The 22,535-nt window shown below is 32.6% G+C and overlaps 2 protein-coding genes and 1 non-coding gene across 5 annotated transcripts; 1 reads left to right on the forward strand and 2 right to left on the reverse strand.

Moving 5' to 3' along the window:
* The first annotated feature begins 2,613 nt into the window (after positions 1 to 2,613).
* Positions 2,614 to 11,250, forward strand: LOC101213694 (probable NOT transcription complex subunit VIP2). Of its 2 annotated transcripts, XM_011658941.2 has the most exons (14): positions 2,614 to 2,808; positions 3,403 to 3,552; positions 6,670 to 6,778; positions 6,860 to 7,032; positions 7,418 to 7,799; positions 8,482 to 8,691; positions 8,771 to 8,866; positions 9,279 to 9,364; positions 9,453 to 9,638; positions 9,881 to 10,300; positions 10,383 to 10,435; positions 10,530 to 10,571; positions 10,690 to 10,834; positions 10,925 to 11,250. In XM_011658941.2, the coding sequence occupies exons 2-14, from the start codon at positions 3,535 to 3,537 to the stop codon at positions 10,982 to 10,984; spliced, it is 1,980 nt and encodes a 659-aa protein (XP_011657243.1). In that variant the 5' UTR covers positions 2,614 to 2,808; positions 3,403 to 3,534; the 3' UTR covers positions 10,985 to 11,250. The 2 variants fall into 2 exon arrangements, with proteins under 2 accessions (XP_011657243.1, XP_031743579.1); XM_031887719.1 differs by lacking the exon at positions 3,403 to 3,552 and having other exon boundaries at positions 2,615 to 2,808.
* Positions 6,698 to 6,778, reverse strand: LOC116404854. The gene has a single exon (XR_004217952.1). It is a non-coding gene; the product is annotated as a small nucleolar RNA snoR35 (small nucleolar RNA).
* A 1,301-nt stretch (positions 11,251 to 12,551) lies between the features above and the next one.
* LOC101213459 (ankyrin repeat-containing protein At5g02620) lies at positions 12,552 to 15,670 on the reverse strand. Of its 2 annotated transcripts, none has more exons than XM_004148175.3 (3): positions 14,612 to 15,670; positions 14,120 to 14,529; positions 12,552 to 13,660 (listed from the first exon to the last, which is right to left on the reverse strand). In XM_004148175.3, the coding sequence occupies exons 1-3, from the start codon at positions 14,961 to 14,963 to the stop codon at positions 12,779 to 12,781; spliced, it is 1,644 nt and encodes a 547-aa protein (XP_004148223.1). In that variant the 5' UTR covers positions 14,964 to 15,670; the 3' UTR covers positions 12,552 to 12,778. The 2 variants fall into 2 exon arrangements, with proteins under 2 accessions (XP_004148223.1, XP_011657244.1); XM_011658942.2 differs by having other exon boundaries at positions 14,120 to 14,542; positions 14,612 to 14,754.
* Positions 15,671 to 22,535: the final 6,865 nt, after the last annotated feature.

Below are 22,535 nucleotides of genomic sequence, written 5' to 3' on the forward strand. Positions count from 1 at the left end.
TTTTTAAGTTGCTATGTTTTCGTTGTAGAGAGGGGTTCATGAACATGTGTTTATATTTTAAAGTTGTTAGATTTTGGTTGTTTTTGTTATTATTTTGGTTTTATAAATTATTTAGTATGTAAGTTGTTATTTTATTTGGTTATAGAGAAAATTATATAAACTGTTATTGTAAGTTTATTTTTTAGTTAAGGTAGGTAAAGTTTTTTTTTTTATATATATATATGGAATATATTTCTATTGTTTTGTGTCATTTGTTTTTGAGGTTCAACTTTCAAGAAAGAAATGTCAAACAAATTAGTGGTTATGTACTATTTATGTGTTTATTGTAAATTTTTGTTATTTTTTATGATTTTGTCATTTTTATTTTCTTATATTTCTATAGTTTGAATTGTGCTTAGTTACAGATCAAAAGCAATGTGAAAAAATAATACAAATATAAAATATGTATTTTAAAGGATAGACTTTTGCCCACAACATCATTTTAAAAGCGTCGACATTTCATGGATTTGTCGACAAAAGTTATAGCTGTCGGCGTAACAGATCAACATTGTCGGTAAGAAATATTGTCGCTAATACAAGGATATGCCGATGACATTTTTACACCGTCGGCAAAATATACCCACGAATTATTGCGAATATCCCTTTCGCCGACGGTTAATTTCTCTTGTCGCCATAGTTTCGTTGGTTCAATTTCATCGATAGTTCATGTTTTCATCGTCGGTGGAGGATCTTCCGATGGACCTACGCCGATGGTGTGTGCTAACGACTTATTTTCGTTGGCAAAAGAAAAACTGACAAGTTTTTGAAGATTTGCCGACGATATTTGTCATCGGCAAATGGTAAATTTCTTGTAGTATAACCGATTTTAACTTTTGGTTCAATATTCTTTTGTTATGTTAATATATAACGCATAATTTCGTTAGATGGTTGAAATGAAATTCATCTTATTTTCATAACAAATGGCTACATAATCACATGCTTGTCTTTAACTTATTTGAAGATATAGTAATGTACAAGGTTGTTACACATCTGGATTAGTTCTTACAAGTAATTTATCTTCTTCTCCCTTTTATGTCAATGCATTATAATTATTTTAGTACATATCTTTAGAGGTCACCTCTTAATCTATAGTAATTACTATACAAATTTTAGTTTAAAATTTTATACATATATACACACATGCATTTTCACTAAAGTCATGACTTTATTTTTGTTCTTTCACTTCAATCTATTTTTTTCTCCTACTTTAATTTCAATATTGATTTGCTGATTTGCTCCTAAAGATAATGCTGATTTGCTCTATATTGAGGTTTGTTTTTGCCATGTTCTCTGTTTGTAGGATTGTTTTAGTCGTGTTTCTTTCTTTCTTTCTTTGGTTTGTTTTGTGTGGCGTTTTGTCCTATTGTGTGCTCTGACTATGGATTGTGAGATTTCCTTGTTGTTTAATGTATACATTTTTTAAAAAAAAGATGAACAAAGTAATATATTATAAAATGATTTTTTTTTTGTAGTGGAAGGGGTTATTGCTCATACAGAAAACTTACCATCCATTACATGGCAAAGTGTATACCGTGCCTCATTCACAACTCAAACTCCCTTTTGTTTTATACTTTAAGATATTTTTGATTTTGATAGGTTGGTTTTTTCTTTAATCTAACGTAACTTTCCATTCAAACACATTTAAAGTTTCTAACCCTTTTAGTTCGTGATTTGATGTTATTTTAAATTTTAAATTTTTATTTAATTATTTATGAAAAGTTTTAGACTATCCGTGACATCTATAAAAGAAAAAGCAATATAATTTTAAGATTATTTTCGTACGTGATAAACGGATCAACTTATTTATAAATATAGTAATAGTAAATAAAAAAATCTCAACCCATTGAAAATTTTATTTATGTTTGAAAATATTTGGGTATGTTTTCATTTAAAGCAATATTTCCAAATAACAAATTATAAAGAGTTGAAATATTCTATCTACCACATTCATTCTTACAAGAAGACAACAATAATAAAAGTTGGTAAAAGTATTTTTGTAGGCACATATATAAACACACACGTAAAATAATAATAAAAACAAGTAAATACAAATAATGGGGATAGGAATTGTATTCTCCCATTCTCTATTCCCTCCTCGTCTCCGACCTAAACAAGGAGTCATAAGCCTCACAATAAAAGCTTATCTCTCTGTTTTTTAGTTTTCCTCCATCATCCTCCTACAGTTGTACTCAAATATAATAAAAAAATGTGTAAATAATATTTTGGTTCGTGTATTTTTTACGTTGATTAGTATTCTTTATATTTTCAATATCTTCATTTTGATTCCTCTATTTTTAACTTTGGTTCATCTTCGTCGTTTTATTTTAATTTATAAGGAGTACGAGGATAGTTACTTTTTAAGTTGAAAGACTAAAATAAAATCAAATTTCGAGCGGAAACTAAAAGTAAAATAAACAATAAATAAATATATATATATATAAATAAAATTAAAAGGTATAGGTTTAATAGTAATCTTATTTGTTAAAAATAAAAATGAAAGGGAGTATAGTTTTGGTTGTGGGTGCCAAATTATGGGCCAAAGAAGAAAGAAGAAGTAAGGAGAAAGGGCTTTAGGCTTTAGGTCCACAAAAACCACCAATCACAAAACGAAGGGGAAAAAGTGAAAAAAAAAGCCGAAGGCCAACGAAGACGGTTCGCCGCTGCCATCACCGTCGCATACCGACTTTCTTCATCCTCTCTCTTCTCAATTAGGGCACACAACTACGATCTTTCTTTCTCAACCGGACGTCTTTCCGATCTGCTTTTCAGGTTTGATTTCATTTCTGATCCAGATTTACACATTTCGTTTTGCCTTCCGATCTTTATTTTTCTTCCTTTTATCTATCAATGCTGCTCCAAGGGTTTCCTCACATACTCTCGAGTTCTTTTCTTTTGTGGTTCTACTCTGAAAAGGATTATTTGAATAGAATCAGTTCAGAAACACTACGACAATTCTCATTTTGTTTATTTGTTTTAGTTGAGGGATAATCATTCATTTTTAGTAGATGTAATTACCTTTTTCTGTGTGTTAGACGGCGATATCGTGTTTGTCTTTGGAAGATTTTTGAAGAGTTTCTGAGTCGTTGGTTGCTTCTATAGATATGCGTTACTTTACTAGTTACAGTCCTTGATTTTGTTATGGAGGTTTGGATTTCATTTTACTTTTATTATCTTGTTTGGAGGCTGCCTAGACTACAGTGACTACGCTTTTCTAAAAGCAATCTGAGAATTGTACACGTTAGAAGTATAATATATGTACTCCTTGTTTTTCATATTATACTGGCTCTGCAGCCACATTGGGTTTAGTTTTGGTGTTTTTATCGTACTTATGGGCTTACTCTTACACTATACTATTATTTTCAGGCTGTAATTTGGTTAGCAATAAAGCATTTCAAATAGCTTCTCTATCTTTTGGCTCCTCAAAGACTGGAGTGTTGGGCTGTTTTCGACGAAGGAATGAAATTTGCCTAGTTTATTTTACTCTCACCTCATGCCATGTCGGGTTTACTTAATGTACTGTCACCTATCTACATTACTTTCATGCATTACTTGTTTCTCTGCAGTAGTCATTTTTATTTTCTACTTTTGATAGAAACAACTGCTTTCATTGAGAAAAATTGGAAGAATGCAACACCAAAAGCAAATACCACGATACCCCTTAGAGAAAGGGATTCCAACCAAGTAAAATCTTGCCTAGAGAATAGTACGAAAATAATTTCGACACCGAAGCCCAAGGAGAGACATGCAACCTCACTAAGGACTAAACCTCACTAGGGTCTGTTTCCACACCACGAACACTCAGGTTGTTTCTCTCCTTCCAAAGATCTCACAAAATTTCACACACCCCAAAATCCCAAAGAAAACAGTCGTTCTCTCTGAAAGGTGGATGGCAGAGGAACTCCCCGATCATCAAACGAACATCCCTTTGACAAACGAACGCAAAACCAAACTCCTGAAAGGAGTCATTTCACATAAATCTTGCAAACTGACACTCAAAGTGAAGGTGCTAAAGGTTTTCCATTCACCTTTCGACAAATGATGCAACACCAACAAAATGTATTCTTTCATTATTTCTCATGAAAGTAGATTTTACTATTTAGAAAAAGGCCCCATTAGTGTAGACATCTTTCACAGAAGCCTATCTCTTGTGTTCACATGCCCAAGCAAACCTTGCCAATAAAAGAACTTGACTTTCTTTGGAATTTTATCCTCCATAACAGTCAAGACTGACTCAATAGCGAGAGAGGGGTCAGGCAAAAACCTAAAGAAGGACCTATAAGAGAAGCCCTTCGAAGGGGAAGGACTCCACACCTTGACATCTTTCCTCCCAAGCCTAAAGTCAAAACACTCAGTCAAGGATAAAAGGGTGGCCACTTCTGTTTTCCTATTGGACGAAGACCCAAGAAACCCAGAGGAGAAAGAGACCTAATTTCCTTAAAGGTATGAAACTGAAGGTGAGAAAGAGCTACCTCCTTAGAGCCTACCTTAAAGGGCTCAACAATGCCACCTTCTACTCCTTTGTAAATGAGACAACTTAAAATATCCACTACCAGCAGGAAAAGGAAAGGATATAAAAGACCCCATGTATCAGGCCTCTAGAGGCTAAGATCGACCCCTGAGGGGAGCCATCTAAGGATCAAATAATTCACATTCCTAATAAATCCACACATCTGCGTTCTTCATTCATAACCAAAGTCTTTCTTTTCCACCACCCTGTTTAAGAAGTCAAAATCGACATGATCGTAAGCTTTCTCAAAGGTGATTTAAAAATACATCTTCCTCCTTCTTGGTCTATAATCCTCAGTGGCTTCATTTGCAATGAGGGCTTGATCAATAATTTATCTCCTCGCAACAAAGGCTCCTTGAGCTTTAGAAATGCTTTAAGGGAGCACTTTCCTAAGATGATTAGCTAGGACCTTAGCAAGGATCTTGTACACATTGGTTACATGGTCGATAGGTTTGAACTTCTTGACCTGCTTAGCATCTTCCTTATTCGAAATGAGACACATAGATATTTTCGAAAGAGAGTAATTCATAATGAATCTTACAAAGAATTCTTTGGATACATTTTCCAAATCCACCTTTAGAATGTTCCAGTTATCTTTGGAACAAGCCATTGAGAAGTTGTTTTGACCCAAAGACTTATTTCTATCACTCCCAAAAACCACCTTTTTCATTTTCTCCACAGTGAATGAGACTTTCAACTCTTCACCCTCTTTGGATGAAATGGGACACCACTCAATGCCTTGACCAAACGTCCTAGGCCTAATGATGGGGCTTAGCATGTCTGAAAATACCGACAAAACCTCCTCTTCCACCTCCTTATCGCTATGTGTTCGCTCCCCATTGTCCTTGATCAAAGGGCATATGCAATTCTTGTTTCTTCTACCATTAGCCACCTTGTGGAACATAATTGAAATGTCTTTTTGCCCACTTCATTTTCAACTTTTGGCACCAGCTCATATTCTCCTTTCTAATCACTTCAACAAACTTCCCTCTAAAATTTTCATGACAAGATCCATAAGCCCCTCCACCTCCTTAATATCAATCTCCTTAATTCTATTGGATTTCCTGTTTTCTAATTTTTATATCTCCAAAGACCTCTCTATTTCAAGATGTGAGAGTACCTTTTAGAGCTTTTAGTTTCCTTATAAAGCGGTATCCTTCCCACCCACCTCCCTTGGACTGGAGTATTTCACCAAGAAGAAATGTTAGCCTTTAAAGAAGGGCGGTCAAGCCACGTATTTCATACCTAAAGGGGTTGAGACCTCTCCATTGAGTACCTAAAGCTAAGACAATTGGTGAGTGATCTGAAATAACTCTTTGGCCTTATGACTGACTACCTATGGCTTCCATACCGCTCGATCCACTCCTTAGAAAGCAGAAATCTATCAATTTTTATAGTGGCCTTGCAATTAGCCTGAGTAAACTTCCCATTTAACAACAGGGGATGAAAAAGCTTGCATCAATTAGTAAAGCTCTTGATCGATCTCATGGACCCAATATATCTTCCTCCAGGGGCTTTGATTTGATGTCATTAAAATCTCTAGCCACACACCAAGGACCACACACTCTTAAGAGATCCCTGAGCTCATTCCAAATGTTTTTCCAACCTCGAATCCTCGGAGGCACCCATGAACTCCCGTAATTTAAAATTCCCTTCCCTCCCCATCAGAAAAAGAAATCGTTAGATAGGAAAAACCTCTAGCCACTTCACGAGTAGTGCGAGACCTGGTTTCCACAAAATCAGAATGCCCCCGGCTTCTTGACTTAGTCAAGGCTCTCCCACTCTATTTTTTTTGGTTATGTAAGAACTTAGTTCTTTCTAATGTAGAAATTCAATTCCAATCCTTGCCCTAATTCTTACTGAATTTCTAGTTGATCTATGTTGATTTAATCTTATTTTCATAACAATCAACTAATAATCGCATGCCTTTTGTTATGTTTACTGTTTACTTATTTTGAGATAGTCTTTTGCATTTCTGTAGAAGTTGGTGGCTACACCTGAATTCATTCTTTGTAATTAATGATTTATCTTTTTCTCCGTTCTGTGTTGGTCCATTGTAATTCTACTACAAAATTTTGTGATTTGCATGATTTGTAAATTTCCAAAGCTCTCGTTCTTTGCAGTCATCTCTTAATGGATCAACTTCAAATCTTCCAGATGGTACTGGGCGATCTTTTGCTACCTCATTTTCTGGTCAGTCTGGTGCAGCCTCCCCTGTTTTTCATCACTCTGGTGGGTTTATGTTCCTAGAGTTCCTAGAGTTTCTAAAGTTTTCTTTCAAATTTATAAAACTTAAGAGGTCTAAATTTCTAGGAGGAGGGTTGCATAACATTCATGGAAGCTTCAATATTCAGAACATGTCAGGTGCACTAAATTCAAGAAATTCAACGATAAATAGTGTTCCATCTGGTGGGGTGCAACAACCTACAGGAACACTTTCCAGTGGGCGTTTTGCATCAAACAACCTTCCTGTTGCTCTTTCTCAGGTATCTTTCATAATCAGGAACTCAGGCTATTCATCCATCATTGAATGCCATGTTTACTGACTGAGATCAGTTTTACTTCTTTGAGTTGCATTTTATGGTGGTCACGAAAGATTAGCTGTTGTATGATAACATAATTTAGGTATGATCACTTTGCTTGGTGAAGGAGAATATACTTGTTTATTATTTTGAAAAATTTTTGTACAGACATTTTCTATCTGATAGATTTGTTGAAGAAGTGATGGGCAGTTGCTTTACAAACTTGATACCAGATCATGATGTTCACGATTAGACTTGTTATCTGGTTTCTGATCATAGTATCCTCTCGCTAACCCTTATAACTGTGTGCTTCTACTCCATTTTTTAACTGTTTTGTTCTCTTATTTAGTTGTCTCATGGCAGCTCCCATGGGCATTCGGGAGTCACAAGTAGAGGAGGTCTAAGTGTTGTTGGGAACCCTGGATTTAGTAGTAGCACAAATGCAGTTGGCGGTTCTATACCTGGGATTCTGTCTACTTCTGCTGCTATTGGTAATCGTAATGCTGTTCCAGGATTGGGTGTGTCCCCGATTTTGGGAAATGCAGGTCCTCGAATCACAAGTTCAATGGGCAATATGGTCAGTGGAGGCAACATAGGAAGGAGTGTAACAGCAGGTGGAGGATTGTCACTACCTGGTCTTGCTTCTCGTCTAAATCTGAATGCAAATAGTGGATCAGGAAGCTTAACTGTCCAAGGACAAAACCGTCTAATGAGTGGTGTGCTACCACAAGGTATGATCCCTTGAATTTGTGGACAAATTTTTGCATTTATGTTAATTGGCCAGCTTCTGATAGTAAGATTTATATTCTGTACTTGGTTCTCTAACCACTGCATGGGTATCTAGATATGTCAATAATGGTGGTATTCTTTGCAAATTTATTTTGTGATTTTGTTGCTACTGAGTCGCTATCTTGTAATTTGACTATTGCTTTATTAATAATTTAATTAAACTACATATTAGCTAGTGGGAGAATGCCATATCCTCTCTTTTATACTCCTTTTGCTCAAATGTGAAAACTTTGTATTAGATGCTAGCATAATTAGCGTAATTGAGATGAATCATTTTGTTCTGTTTGAGATGAATCATTCTGTTTGTATCAACTCATTTTCCGTAATCATGCAGTACTATTTTATTCCATACTGTTATTTTTGTGTTATGTATTTGCTATTTATGATTTAATCCGTTATATTGTGAATTTAATCCGTTATGTTGTGAAGTGTGCACATTATGTTTTCATGAATGAGCTATTTTACATTTTTCCTACAAATATCGTATTTCTGAGGCTACATTGACCAGAAAATGGAAATGCTTTCATTACTATGTTATGTTTATGCTCACATCCGTATTCATGCTATATTTTAGTTGAAAATGTTATGGGCTATTTTGTTGTTAGTGACATGTTCTTGCCTCAGGATCTCAACAGGTCCTTTCTATGTTGGGTAATTCTTATCCCACTGCTGGAGGTCCCCTTTCCCAAAACCACATGCAGAGTGTGAATAGTTTGAATTCTTTGGGGATGTTGAATGATGTGAACGCCAACGACAACTCTCCTTTTGACATTAATGATTTTCCACAGTTAACAAGTCGTCCAAGTTCTGCAGGAGGGCCTCAGGGGCAATTAAGTTAGTTACTAGATATTGTTGGGTTTTTTCCACTCTCTGCCAGTTTTGTCTTATAGGGAGTGTCATGCAATTGTTTCAGGTTCACTGAGGAAGCAGGGCCTTAGTCCTATTGTTCAACAAAACCAAGAGTTCAGTATTCAGAATGAGGACTTTCCAGCATTACCGAGATTTAAAGGTGCAAATCCCTTTTTTTGCATTACCTAGTAGGCTTCATTCATGTAAATCATAAGCCAAAACTTTGTTTTCTGTACTCTACCCTATTTTTCAAAAAAGAAATATGATAATGTTGAAGAACTATTATTTGGAAATATCCTAGTTGACCTTGGATAATTGCTGAATAGATGGAGTAGAATTTCAGATTTCGTTTTTTGAGTAGGTTGCAACTTGCAATTATTAAGCTCAGGTGCTTCTTTGTAGAGAGTTAGGATTATTGTTTCTGTTGTCTCTTTGGATTGCAAATTTATAGCATGACAGATGTCTCTTGCTTTCTTTGGATATACTTGTAAAAAAAATGTTAACCTGTTGCTTACTTTGGATATAAAACAGGACACTTTCTATCATTGATTATAATTCTAGATCTTATGCAGGTGGCAATGCTGATTATGGTATGGACATTCATCAGAAAGATCAACATGAAAATTCTGTGCCTATGATGCAGTCTCAGCAATTCTCTGTGGGAACTCATTTTACTCAATCTTTTGCTAACTTTCATCATTTGGCGATGGGGTGTTTATCAACTTTTCCATTGTTTTGATCTTCAGATTGGAAGGTCTGCTGGATTTAACCTTGGGGGCACCTATTCGCATCGACCCCAGCAGCAGCAACAGCATTCTTCAGCCGTCAGTAACAGCACGGTCTCCTTTCCACCTGCAAATAATCAAGATCTCCTCCATTTACACGGATCAGATATATTTCCATCTTCACATGCTGCATCTTATCACCAGCAGGTGTGCTATTCTATTGCTCTAGTCCCTTATATTTGCACTTTTACTTTGCAGACATAAGGAATGAAACTGTCGCTTTTTAGAATATTTCAACTCTTTCTTTTTCTTAAATGCCATGCAATTTCAAGTTTCAACCTTTTGACGTCAATCATTCTCATGTATTAAAAAGATTCAACGGGATTAAATGCTTATAGCCTACATATATTAAATGTTTTCTCCATTGATAGTTTTCATTATTGATGCAGTCTAGTGGGCCTCCTGGTATTGGTCTAAGACCTCTGAGTTCTCCTAATTCAGCTTCTGGAATGGGTTACGACCAACTTCAGCAGCATCAGCAGCATCATGGTCAATCTCAATTTCGTTTGCAACACATGTCAGGTGTTAGCCAGTCGTTTAGAGATCAGGGCATGAAATCTTTGCAGGCAGCTCAATCTTCTCCGGATCCGTTTGGTTTACTTGGTTTGTTAAGTGTGATAAGACTGAGTGATCCTGATCTTGCATCCCTTGCACTCGGAATTGATTTGACCACGTTAGGATTAAATTTGAATTCAGCAGATAACCTTCACAAGACTTTTGGCTCCCCATGGTCTGATGAGCCTGCCAAGGGTGATCCAGATTTCAATGTACCTCAATGCTATGTTATTAAACCCCCAGCTTCACTACACGTGAGCCTTTTTCACCTTTCATATCCGTCTCTTAGTTCGCATGTGAAACTTGCTAACTTATTAATTTTTTTGGCAACTGCAGCAAGGGTATTTCTCAAAATTTACTCTGGAGACGCTGTTTTATATATTTTTCAGGTATGGTAAATTTAAATAACTTTACACACTTCTTTTTCCTCCACTTTCGTTTTGCTGTACATAATAAGTCTGCTTTCTCTTTGTGTCTCCACAGCATGCCAAAAGATGAAGCTCAGTTGTATGCTGCGAATGAACTGTAAGCTCTAACCCCTCGTATTATTTGACTTACTCTCACCAAAGTCTTAAAATTGGGTAGAATTTTCCCTAATGGTTGCAGCCTACATTTTATTTTATTTTATTTTACTTTTTGGTAGTTATAATAGAGGCTGGTTTTATCACAAAGAACATCGATTTTGGTTCATTAGAGTCTCAAACATGGAACCACTTGTGAAGACTAGCACATACGAAAGGGGATCGTATCTCTGTTTCGACCCTCACACATTTGAAACTGTCCGCAAGGTTTGTGGATTTGCCAATAATTATCTTTGAAGTTTCTTTCATACCTTTGGCCCCCATTCTTATTGATCATCTTATGTCCATTGCCTTCAGGATAATTTCGTTCTCCACTACGAGATGGTAGAAAAGAGACCAGTTCTATCGCAACATTAGTTTCAAAATATTTTTTTCTTGAATGTATAAAGTTTGTGGAATTTCCCCCCCTCTTGTTAGCTCTAGTTCTGTTTGTAGAATTGATGCTTTCTTCTTAATCTGGTATTTGCAATCAATCATATAGGCCCTTGTTATTGTGATAAGCCGTTTTTTCTCCTTTACAAAAAACAGAAACTGTATCATGCAATGGTTAGTGCTCTCTTTGTTCCTCGTGATATATTTGATCATTAGGCCTGCTTTATTTTTCGGCCTTCATGGTTTTTTCTCTTGATTTTGTGTTACTATATATTTGTAAATATGTTCTCAAAACATTTCATATATGCATTCAAAAATATCGTAGCAAGTTATATAACTGTGGTTTGAAAATTATTCCAAGCTTTCCTTTTTAGGTTTTTTAAAATTTTTTTATTTTTAACAAATGGAAATTCAAATTTATTTCGTTGTAATGATAAGAGCAGAGTAGTGCACATTTCTAACCCTGCCTTGTGCTGTCAGATTTACATACTTATTTGACTCATCCAACGTTTTAACAGTAATTGTTATGGGTCGTCTTCCTAACAAAGAATCATGAGCTCAAGAAGATAAAGAATGGGAGAGAGAAAACAAGTGGCATTGGGCCTCCTTGTGGCTGAGTTCTCCCCCATTTTCCATTTTCCATTTTCCATTTTCTTCTCTAAAATTATAAATTTACTATTGGAAAGCACATGAAGGTCATGTGGGTTTCCTTGTCTAGATTTTCTATCAACGAGATTTGGCTTATACTTATTTGTCCTTCTCTTTTCTTCCACATCCAATATTCATATGTTCCTACCACATTTTCATAAAAAGGTTTATGTTTTAAGTTTTAGCCTAAAATGCCTTTTTGGTTTTTAACTTTCCGCTTTATTTTGCATGTCATATATAGATTCCACATTTCAAAATGTTACACTTTTAGTTCTTAAATTGAGTTTGATTTTAATTTTGATCTCAAACTTCAAAATGATACACTTTTATTATTGATGTTTGAATTTTATTATAATTTGATTTCTAGATTTCAAGATATGTACTTCTCATCAATTTTTTATCAAGTGCTTTTACTTTTTAGTGCTAATGTCTATGCATCAATTTAAAACAAGTAACATGATGGAAGTTATTTAAGTTTTACAATTTTCTCATTACCACTTAAAATAATTTCAAAATTTTTCAAAACGAGTTTAGTTCAACTATAATTGACATGATCTTTGAGATTGAAATATTTAAATTTTTCAGTATTAAATTATTGTACTAAAAAATTGATTTTAAATTTTTACTTCATTATTATTTTAAATTAATTAATAAATATTAATATCATTTGAAAGTAAGTATCTAATAGAAAGTCTAAGTTCAAATATAAATCTTAAAATTTATGATTCAAATCGAGGTGTAATGAAGAACTCAAGTTAAGACTATAAGCGAGAAACCAACTAGAAATCAAATCCAAATCCCAAGAGACGGACACTTTGTCCCCTAAGTTTTTTCATTGATGTTAACACTTCTCCTTAAGGTTCTAATAAGGTAATTCATCACTTTATGATCAAGATCAACAAAATAGAGAATCATGATTTTTTGAAGGCATTCATCAATAATATATGTACAAATCAAGTTTTTTTTCTTATATATAGGTGAGAAATTTCAGTGAGCAGTTTGTAGAAGATGAAGATGGTACAATCATCATCATCTCCATAAAAAGGTGTAAGAAAATTTTGTCTGCCAAAACCCAAAAACTCTCTTGAGGGTCATTAAAAAGGGGGGAAAAAAAGGAAAAAGAAATTAGTTTCAAATTGCGTACATTTTCTTGAACTCATTGTTAAGTATCTCAGAATCAGACATGACTGAAAGGGAACAAGATTTTGATCTGCTTCCTCCCATTGAAGACTTCCTTATGCTCCTTAGATTTGATGCTTCAATTCTATGTTTGATTACCCAATAGCACATTGTCCCCAATGTCGTAGCCATTATGGTTGTTCCAATGAGCGTTACACCGATGGCGAGCCATTTCTCGCGCTCTCCGACAACGACAAACGAAAGTGCCAAGAACGCGACGGAGATGAGCACGCAAGCGAGCCACATTAGCTTGTTTATAATGGCCATCATTTGCTTCTTGGCTTGGCTTTCTATAACCACAACTGAAGTTTGAACTACCACAACAGCTAGTGATATGAAAAGGGCTATTGAATCAAAGATGAAAAAGATTATAAATGGAGCTTTCGGGGCGATATTCGCTTCGCCCAGGGAAAAACCTTCTGGCACGTCTTCTGGATCATCCACATATTGACCAGGGACTGTGAAAATGGCTGCAAATGCTACTGTGGCTATAAGAACAGCAACCACAGTTGTTGAATTGATGGCATTGTTTAGGCCCTCGGAGTGCATTTTGTTTAGGCGTTTCGCTATTCCTTGGACTCGTCTTCGGGTTTGTCGAGTGTGTTCTAATTGGTAATGAACTTCGTGTTTTATGTCGCTTACTGTTTGCTTTAATTCTCTTGCTGGATTTTTCACTTCTGGTTTGATTGCTTTTGCACTTTGTACACCATGCTCTTTTAGAGTCAAAGCTATGTCCGGGTTCCCTGTTTTCTCTGCCGTGTCTAGAGCTGTCTCCCCCGACCTATTCACCGCCTTCGTATTCGTTTCACTGTGCCTGAGAAGCATTCTAACAATCTGCACAAAGAATAGCCAAAATTATCTTATACATATCTTTATACAAAGGCAAGAACAAGATCATATATTAATGTTTCTATGGGAAACAGAGCAATGACAATGAATTATTGCAACTAAAAGTTTTGTTAGGTGCTTCTTATCTTAGCATTTTGATATTATTCATGATTTTAGACCTAAGACTGAGTTGGATATATAAATGATCTTTGAATCTGTATTATATGTTTCTTTCTCCCTTTAACAAAGGAACATCATTGGCAAACTACGTAAATTCATGATTTCTCTACTGTTTATGTATTTTATGTTTCTTTGATTGCTGATTTGTTAACATTTCTATTGTGGATCAAGCTACAAATCTCAATTATCACTTTACAATGTTTGTAAACATGAAATTTCAATCTGAATTCGTCCCGAAACACCTTGGAAATAATAGAAAAAAGGATTGGAAATTCATTGAAATACCTCAGCTCTGCCCTTTCTTGCAGCTATATGCAGGACAGTGTTGCCTTTATTGTCAACCATATTTATAGAGGATGGATCCGCCTTGATCAGCTCTTCCACCACCTCAAGGTTCTGCCCTTTCGACGCCATTTGCAGTGCGGTCTGTCCTTTCTTGTCGGTTCGTGTTGCCACGATCGGCTCCTTCGCAAGAAGCGCTCTGATCACATGCAAATGTCCATTTCTAGCAGCAGAATGCAGAGCAGTTTTACCATTGCTTCTAGCAATGGTAGCCAAACCGCTACCGGCTTCCAATAGAAAGTCCACAATCTCGATATGGCCTTGCGTCGCTGCGGTATGCAATGCGGTCGTGTTCGATATGTCGACAGTCATGGATAATTCCGGATGGGCCTCCATTAAAACTCTCAATATCTCTGCAATAAGGAACTGCTTTGATTAAGTCCGATTTCAATGGTAAGAAGACAGAAATTTGAGATGAAATTAAATTAAACATACCCAAATCGCCCTGTTTTGTTGCAATGTGAAAAGCATCAAATCCATTTCTTGCTTTGATCTCAGCATCAGCCAGATCGTAATATTTCAACAATTCTCTTACTAAATCAACGTATCCGTACTCCGCCGCCACGTATAACGCTGTTTCCCCGGAATGATTCTGCTTTGCCAGTAATTCTCTCAAATCCATCTCATCGGTGTCCGTCAAAATTTCCATCGCCGCCGTTAGATTTCCGGCTCTCGCAGCGGAATGTAATGGAGTGTCGTCTCTTTTTCCCGTCAATTGCTTCGTCATCTTCTTCCTCGGCAAACTTGTCTCCGCCGCCGCAGGCGGCACTCTGTTTGATTCCGACATCAAAATCAACGTATTTTCTCCTCTTTTTCCAATTTCAATCACCAAATTAAACTTTCTTTCTTCAAGAACCCAGATAGAAACATCTCATTTTTGGTCCACGATGATCACTTTTATTGAAAAAACCGGCCAAAGAAAACTAAAGAAGAATGAAAAGCTCTTATCAAAGCTCTGTCCTTTGGTTCCTTGAATCTCATTCCAATTCTCTCTTATGAATCCTAAAAGCAAAAATTCCCAATCAAAACAAACCAAATCTCATTCTCCCATTTACCCCTCAGAAAGAAAAAAAGAAAAAAAGAAAATCCAAGAAACCAGATTCTTGGTATCAAAATAATAAAAAAGACAAAAAGAAAGGAAACCCCATTTACGTATGGTAATGAAAAAAGAGGAATCCCCCCAAAAAATAACTTTGTGATCATGAACTTACATGGTTATATATACAGAAAAAAGAAAACCAAAGCTTTATATCACCATTAATGGCGAAAAGAAGAAGACAAAGAAATAAAAAGGGTTAAGTTCATATATATTATGAACCGATGGAGAGGAGAGGAAGACAGCGCACATGTAAGCAACAAATCATAAACAACTTTTATTTTTCTTTTTTTCTTTTCTTAAAAAGGTGAAGTAGAGATATGTTTTAAGAACAAAATGGAAATGGAAAAGGGGTTTTGAAAAAGTTGGTGATAATGAAGCAGAAGATAAAAGTTTTTGAGATTAAAAAAAAGAAAACCAAAGGATGAAATTAAAATGGAAGAAGAAAGTTGCAAAAAACTTGGGGTTCCCTTACATTTAATGGCATCTCTTTATATTTAAATTTGTTTTTTTAAAAAAATAACTGAATTAACAGAACCACGCCCCACTAAAACGAGCGTGTAACCACGCGCATTAATAAATAAGATATGACATTTCCAAATGATTACCCCTTCCCTTCCCATTTTCAAATAATCAACACTTTCTCTTTCTTTCTTTCTTACTTTCCTTCTTTCTTTTTGAAAAATATAAATATTGACTCTTTATTTTCCTAACCTTTTTTTTTTTTGTTTCTAAACAATATGATAAATCATGATGAGATGTGATGATAGGCTAAATAATTGATACTTTTTTAATATTGCCTTAATTAACGTGGACAAATATCATGAATTATTGTTAGGGAAGAAATAGTAAGTTAACTACTTGTACTGTTTATTTAAATTTGGCTTTGCATGAATTGTCACACATATGGTTTGTGTTCTTATATGAAAATTGGAGAGATACCTATTGACATGACATGCCCTTTCAGGAGGATAAATTAATTGTGAGGAAAAATACTTTAGGAGTTAGATTGAGCTAAAATGTGTGTAAAAAATGTTTTATATGACAAATTATTTCTTAAGTAATACTTTTGGTGATATTTTGGTTTCTTTATCTCCTATATTTACATTTTATATAAATTTTAGAACAAATTCACAAATAGAAGAGTAACTAAAGTATTTTTATTATTAAGTGTGAATTACTGTATTACTTTTTTATATTACTTATTATATGTTATATATATACACAATAGGGCACCGATGTTATGTTATCAAGTTTAGCTTGGATTTATTATGTTTTGATATGTGCCACTCAAATAATTTAACTATATGTTTTTTTCCCCCTTTTTTGTTGTAACGTTGGCTTTAATTAGGGAGTGTGAAAAAGAAATTATTTTATACAACAAACTTGGGCTACTAAATTAGATTTATTCGAAACTTGAATAATTTGTTTTTTTTTTTAATTTTATTTTAAAAAAAGGAAAATTGATTTGATTTGATTTGATATGTGAACTGTGAAGAGAGAGAGAGAGACAAAATTAGTGATGGTTTTTATTTCAATTATTGTAGAAAGGGACATCAACCTCATGGTTGGTTCTTTCAACATTTTTCTCTTTTTGTCAATTAAGATGAAATTATTCTATTTCGAGACGAGAGAAAAAATAAAGTGGATTATTTTAGGTAGAGAGATATGTAATAAAGAAAAAAGAAAGTGAATTGAAAAAATAGTTATGAAGTTATTCAACCTTCATAGCTAAAACAATAAATATTATTTACAAAAACTAAAACAATAATATCATATCTTAAAAACCAATATTCTTCATGGTTAAAAAAATGGGAAGAAAACAAGATATTATCATATTTGATTTTGAAATTATATTTATATCTTCAATTGCTTGTCTATATATAACAACACAACAAACTTGACTTTGCTATTATTGGTATCAACATAAGAGGTCTCATACCAAATGAATGGAAGTGACTTTTGGTCATGAAAATGGATACATCTTTTAACTTAGTGGTTATTAGTATATAATGTCAAAAACTCAATCCCTGCCTTATTTTAAATATTATTTTAATTGTTAGACACATTGAAAAGCATGTTTAATTAAGCTTTGTCCTAATATAAAATTTACAAAGGGTTAATGATCATTATTATATTTACCATTTTTCTAATGATGAACCCTCGCTATGTGTTGATCCTTTTGAATTGGGACAATTTTGTTTGTCTCTTTCATTGAAGATGAATTAATATATGATTATGATTTGATGATGTGAATTTAATTAATTAGTTGTAATTGTCATATTTATATTAGTTATTTAATATATAGTAGTAATACTAAAAAGAAATCAAGGAAATTACAAAATAAAATGGTTGGTAGATCTCAACATCATATATATGTGTATTATTATTATTAAAGTGAAACATATTTGCATTAATTTATATAGAAAAAAGAGTTAAAATAATATTAAGTGGATAAATTTAGAGTTAAGACATAAGAAGTAAGGTATGGTTTGCATACATAAATACTCTCATAATTAATTTATTGAAAAAATAAAAAAGAAAGTGTGTTAGAATAATTTTGGGAATGTGAAAAACAAGTAAAAGCATTTTTGTAAAGAAAATGATGGTTAAATGTAAATATGAAAAGAAATGAAGTGTGAATTAGAAGTGGAGGATTAGAGAAGGATGGGTTTGAAAAAGGAAGTAAACGTTTATATTCAACACAACCACCCCCGGCCCCAACTCCATCCTCTCTTTAATATTCTCTCTTTTGTCTTCTTTTATTATTTCTTCAAACATATATATAAAACTAAATAATATTTAGATTTCAATCATATATATATATATATATATATAACTAAATCATCTTCCATCATTTCAATCAAATTAATAAGACTTTGATACATTAAAATATGCTTAATTCTGGTGAGAAAAAAATTATTAAACATGTTTAAATATTATTATTTGAAAACGTTGTCATTGCTTGTAATATCATCCGCTTGTTTATTCTAATTTAAATATTTTACATAGTGTTATTTATTTGTTTCTTTTTACAGGTCTAAATAATGGACCTTTTTGTTATTAATTTTTTTAAGGTCACCTTTTCAACCCTTTTTTTTTTTTAATTTTAATTAAAATGAAATTAAGGAGTTTGATTGGTAACTATATTTGTAATTGATTGATAATTGGTTCAACTTGATAATATTAGAATGTTTAGTGATAACAAATGTATTAAGTGAAATTTATAACAAATTTGTAATTGTTTAGTCATATATAAAGTGATAGGGACTTAATTTCTTGTACAAATAAAAAGGTATGGATGACTGGTTACGTGAGTTTAGAGTACAAAACGTAGTATAGAAAATAAATATGAAAGGAAGAGTGGAGTGGGGGCCGCGGTTGCCAATTGGAATGCCCCACGCGCTTGACCCTCATTGGCTTTCACTATCAAACAAATTAATTCTCTTTCTTTTCTTCCTTCATTACATTTACAATATTAATTTTTAATTCAAACACTAAACACTAAACACTAAACACTAAACACTAAACACTAAACACCCAACACTCAACACACACACCCACTACTTTCCCTTTTTTATTTTTATTTTGTAGTCCATCCAAATCTACTCATGTATTTACTAATAATCTTGTGATGTGTAAGAAAACAAAATTCAAAGTATATAATAGTGAAAATAAAACATATGGTAAATTTAATATAGAAACAAAATATAGTAAAGGGCGTGGTATAGAGCCCACATATTTCCATGTGTAATAATGGTATCCTAATTGGTTTTGGGTAGAATGAGACACAAACTGAAAAGTGCATGTGGTTTATATATCCATTATCCAATCAAATACAATATCATATTATATACAATACATAAACTAACAAATTCCAAGTCCCAACCAACTATACATATAATATATACATATATATATGTACATACAACCAAATAAACGACCAAAACGAACAGAATTGGATTGGCCATTCAATCAAACCTCTCTTCACGGAATATCACATTAATTTATATATATATGCATGTATGTATGTATGAACACTTTATAATAATAGAACCAGCTTATATTTGTCTCTCTTTCTGCACTTCATTAAACTACACCCAATATATAATCTCCAATCCAATTAGAGTCTTAGCTATTCTCAATCTCATGCTATGTAACAACTCATATTTTGCTACATATTACAAGTTTGGACACATGGTTTTTGTTTCATAAAGGTAATCTTACTAAACTTTGTTACTTTAACTCACAAATATTCAACCCATTGTTTGGTTTGCACCTTACAATCAAAAATGAAAACATGAAAGGATTTTATGAGATATATGTATGTATTCGGTTTGGTATCCTTTTCAACTTTGAATTTTGAAAATTAAGCCTACAAATCTCACTTTTCATTTATTAGTTTTCAAGTTTTGTTAACTACCAATTTTTTTTTTTTTAAAAAATTCATTCTTCATTTAGATAAGATTTCAACTCATATAATCATTATGATGCATGTCATTACCAAATAGGACCTTTGAAATTAGATTTCAATTTAAATAATTGTTTGAAATGTGCTTCGTGATATATTAATGAATTATAAAATAGTTATCCGCTATAAATAAATTGAATATAAATCACTATAAATTAATTTAGTAGCATGCTTTATGTTTAACAAATTGTATACTTTTTATTCTGTAGTATCATATAATTTAATATATATATATATATGATATATTTTAGTTTAGTTTAACAAATATAAAAAACACCAAAATACTTTCTTAAGTTTCTCGTTTGTCTTTTTAAAATATAATTCTACATCTTTTAAATTAAAAAAAAAATAAATTGCAATACGATGAATACATTATCAAAATTTGCACTGAGACAAATTTCTAATAAAGAATCCAAATAATGTATCTAATGCATATTGGTTTAATGTGTGGAGGGCTTTCTTACTCATTCCTTTTCACTTATCTCATGATTGCTCATAGTGGATTTTATTCCAAAAATATGATCTTAAACAATACTCACACTATGCATATCATATCAATGTGAACTTTACTTTTTGGTTACGAAAGTATCTCTATCTTCTCACTTATTATTACATTTTTTGTTCACTTTTTCTAACATTTCTACTACTAATGGGTGTATTTGAGAGTGGTTTTGAGATTGTCAAAAATCATTTTTTTTTCTTATGTCAAGATAATTTTTTCTTCAAATGATGGTATTTGGCATTAACTAAAATTGATTTTAGAAAAACACAAAATCATTCAAATTGATTTTGGAGAAATTAAGTGGTTTGCGATTTTTGTCAGGTGATTCAAGTCCATCTCTCCCAAAATGGTTATTTAATTTAGCTTTTGTCAATTTTAAATATTTGAACAAAATATAACAAACACATTGTATATCATTCAATTGTTTATAAAACAAACAATTATATATGTTTTGAATTTTCTTTCGATATCTATAAATAAACGGTTTATATATGAACAATGTATATAAGAATTTAACAACAAATAAATAAAAATAGATTTTTACCATAATTATTTCTCAAATAAAAACTACAATTCACTAATTGGTTAACCGTAAGTTAAATTTTGGAACCCAACACAAAGATTGAAAATAAATTCTTAAGTATAAAAAACCACTTAAAAAAGTGTGATAGTAAACATAAATTGATTGATGGTTTAAAAATCAATTTTAGAGAATCAATTCTACCTGAATCATCAATATCCAACCATTACACGCCATAATTTATTTGTGCCAAACAAAGAACTAAATCTGTGTGTAATATAAGAAAAGGATAAAGTAATAAATTAAGCAATATTGAGATTTGTAATTCAAAATAGGGTTGTGTTGCTGACAATCATAAACTAAGAGAAGAAACTACAAAAGGAATAAAAGGATTTGTGGTTAGGCACTCACAAGAAAACAAATAATAGTATGCAAATTGAGGGGGTTGCCAGCAAATAGGACCGAAAGTATTAAATACTTCAGAACTAAGCTTCAATAAGAGAAGAGAATCGTGGCTACTGAAATCAATTAATCCCCAATTATATATATATATATATATCAATCAAACTTTTGCATGGATATGTTGGTAATTAAAATATTATGGACAAAGTATTTATTTTTATGATTCTGATAGGAAAGGAGACAAATAAATCACATGGGCTGCTTTCTGTTTGTTTTTGTGTTGGTGTACCCAATAATTAATTATAATCTTTTATCAAAATATTTCATTTTACAATTCCTGTTTTCCATTCATTAATTTTGAACCCGACATTTTAATATTTCATGACATATCTACACGTCAATAAATTAATATAGTATATTTTTTTTTATGAAAATCCCACAAATGAGATCATTGTTAGAGATTATGAGGTTCGTGGTTATCCCTTCCTCTAATTGTACAAAAAACATAGTGACAACTATAAGAACATAAATTTTCATTGTCCTCTTGGTATGAAAAGTAGTTTTAGGCAATCTTGAATCTTCTTTATGTCTTCTCGCCAAAGTTAATGATATTCTTAAGAAAAGTCAACTCTTACACCAATAACACAACAAGAATTTTAATCTTCTTTCTGTCTTCTTGCCAAATGATATTCTTCAGAAAAGTCAACTCTTACACCAATAACATAACAAGAATTTTGATGAAAACATGTAAAAATAGGTCAACTTACCATTTATGTTGTTATCATTTTTATTGGGTAAAATTTGATTCTTCTAGTTGAGTTAAATCTCTTAAATTAAGATTTAAATATTGACAAGTTTTCTTAAGATTTAAATATTGACAAGTTTTCTTACCTTTACACTTACATCATTTATATGTATGCCAATTATTTTTTCTTATCACATCCAAAGAGAAGATATCACATACTCGAGCAAATGTATGAGGTAAGAAACTATCAAAATTTGATAATCCGAAATGCATTTCAAGATATTTAGTAAAATTAATATAAGTTTGATACTAACTTTGAAATTTGTCTATTTGTTTTGGTTGTGCATTACCATATTTGCAGCGGTTTGTTGCCTTTTTTTTTTTTCTTTTTTCTAGTTAAAATTAATTTATTTACTTTGATTTGTTAAGAATATTTTCGTAGATCGAAGATGTTATTCCTTCGTTGGCCCTTTGTATTTGGTAATTCATTGTTTTGGAAAGAAGATTTTGATATCAGAACTTTGGAGAAATTGTGAATGGAACAAATTAAAAACAAATGAGATGAGAGTATCTAAATTAAATAAAAATAAAGAGTAGTTTACAAACTGATTATTTCTTAACTA

The sequence above is a fragment of the Cucumis sativus genome, chromosome 6, assembly GCF_000004075.3.
Source record: "Cucumis sativus cultivar 9930 chromosome 6, Cucumber_9930_V3, whole genome shotgun sequence".
NCBI lineage: Eukaryota > Viridiplantae > Streptophyta > Magnoliopsida > Cucurbitales > Cucurbitaceae > Cucumis > Cucumis sativus.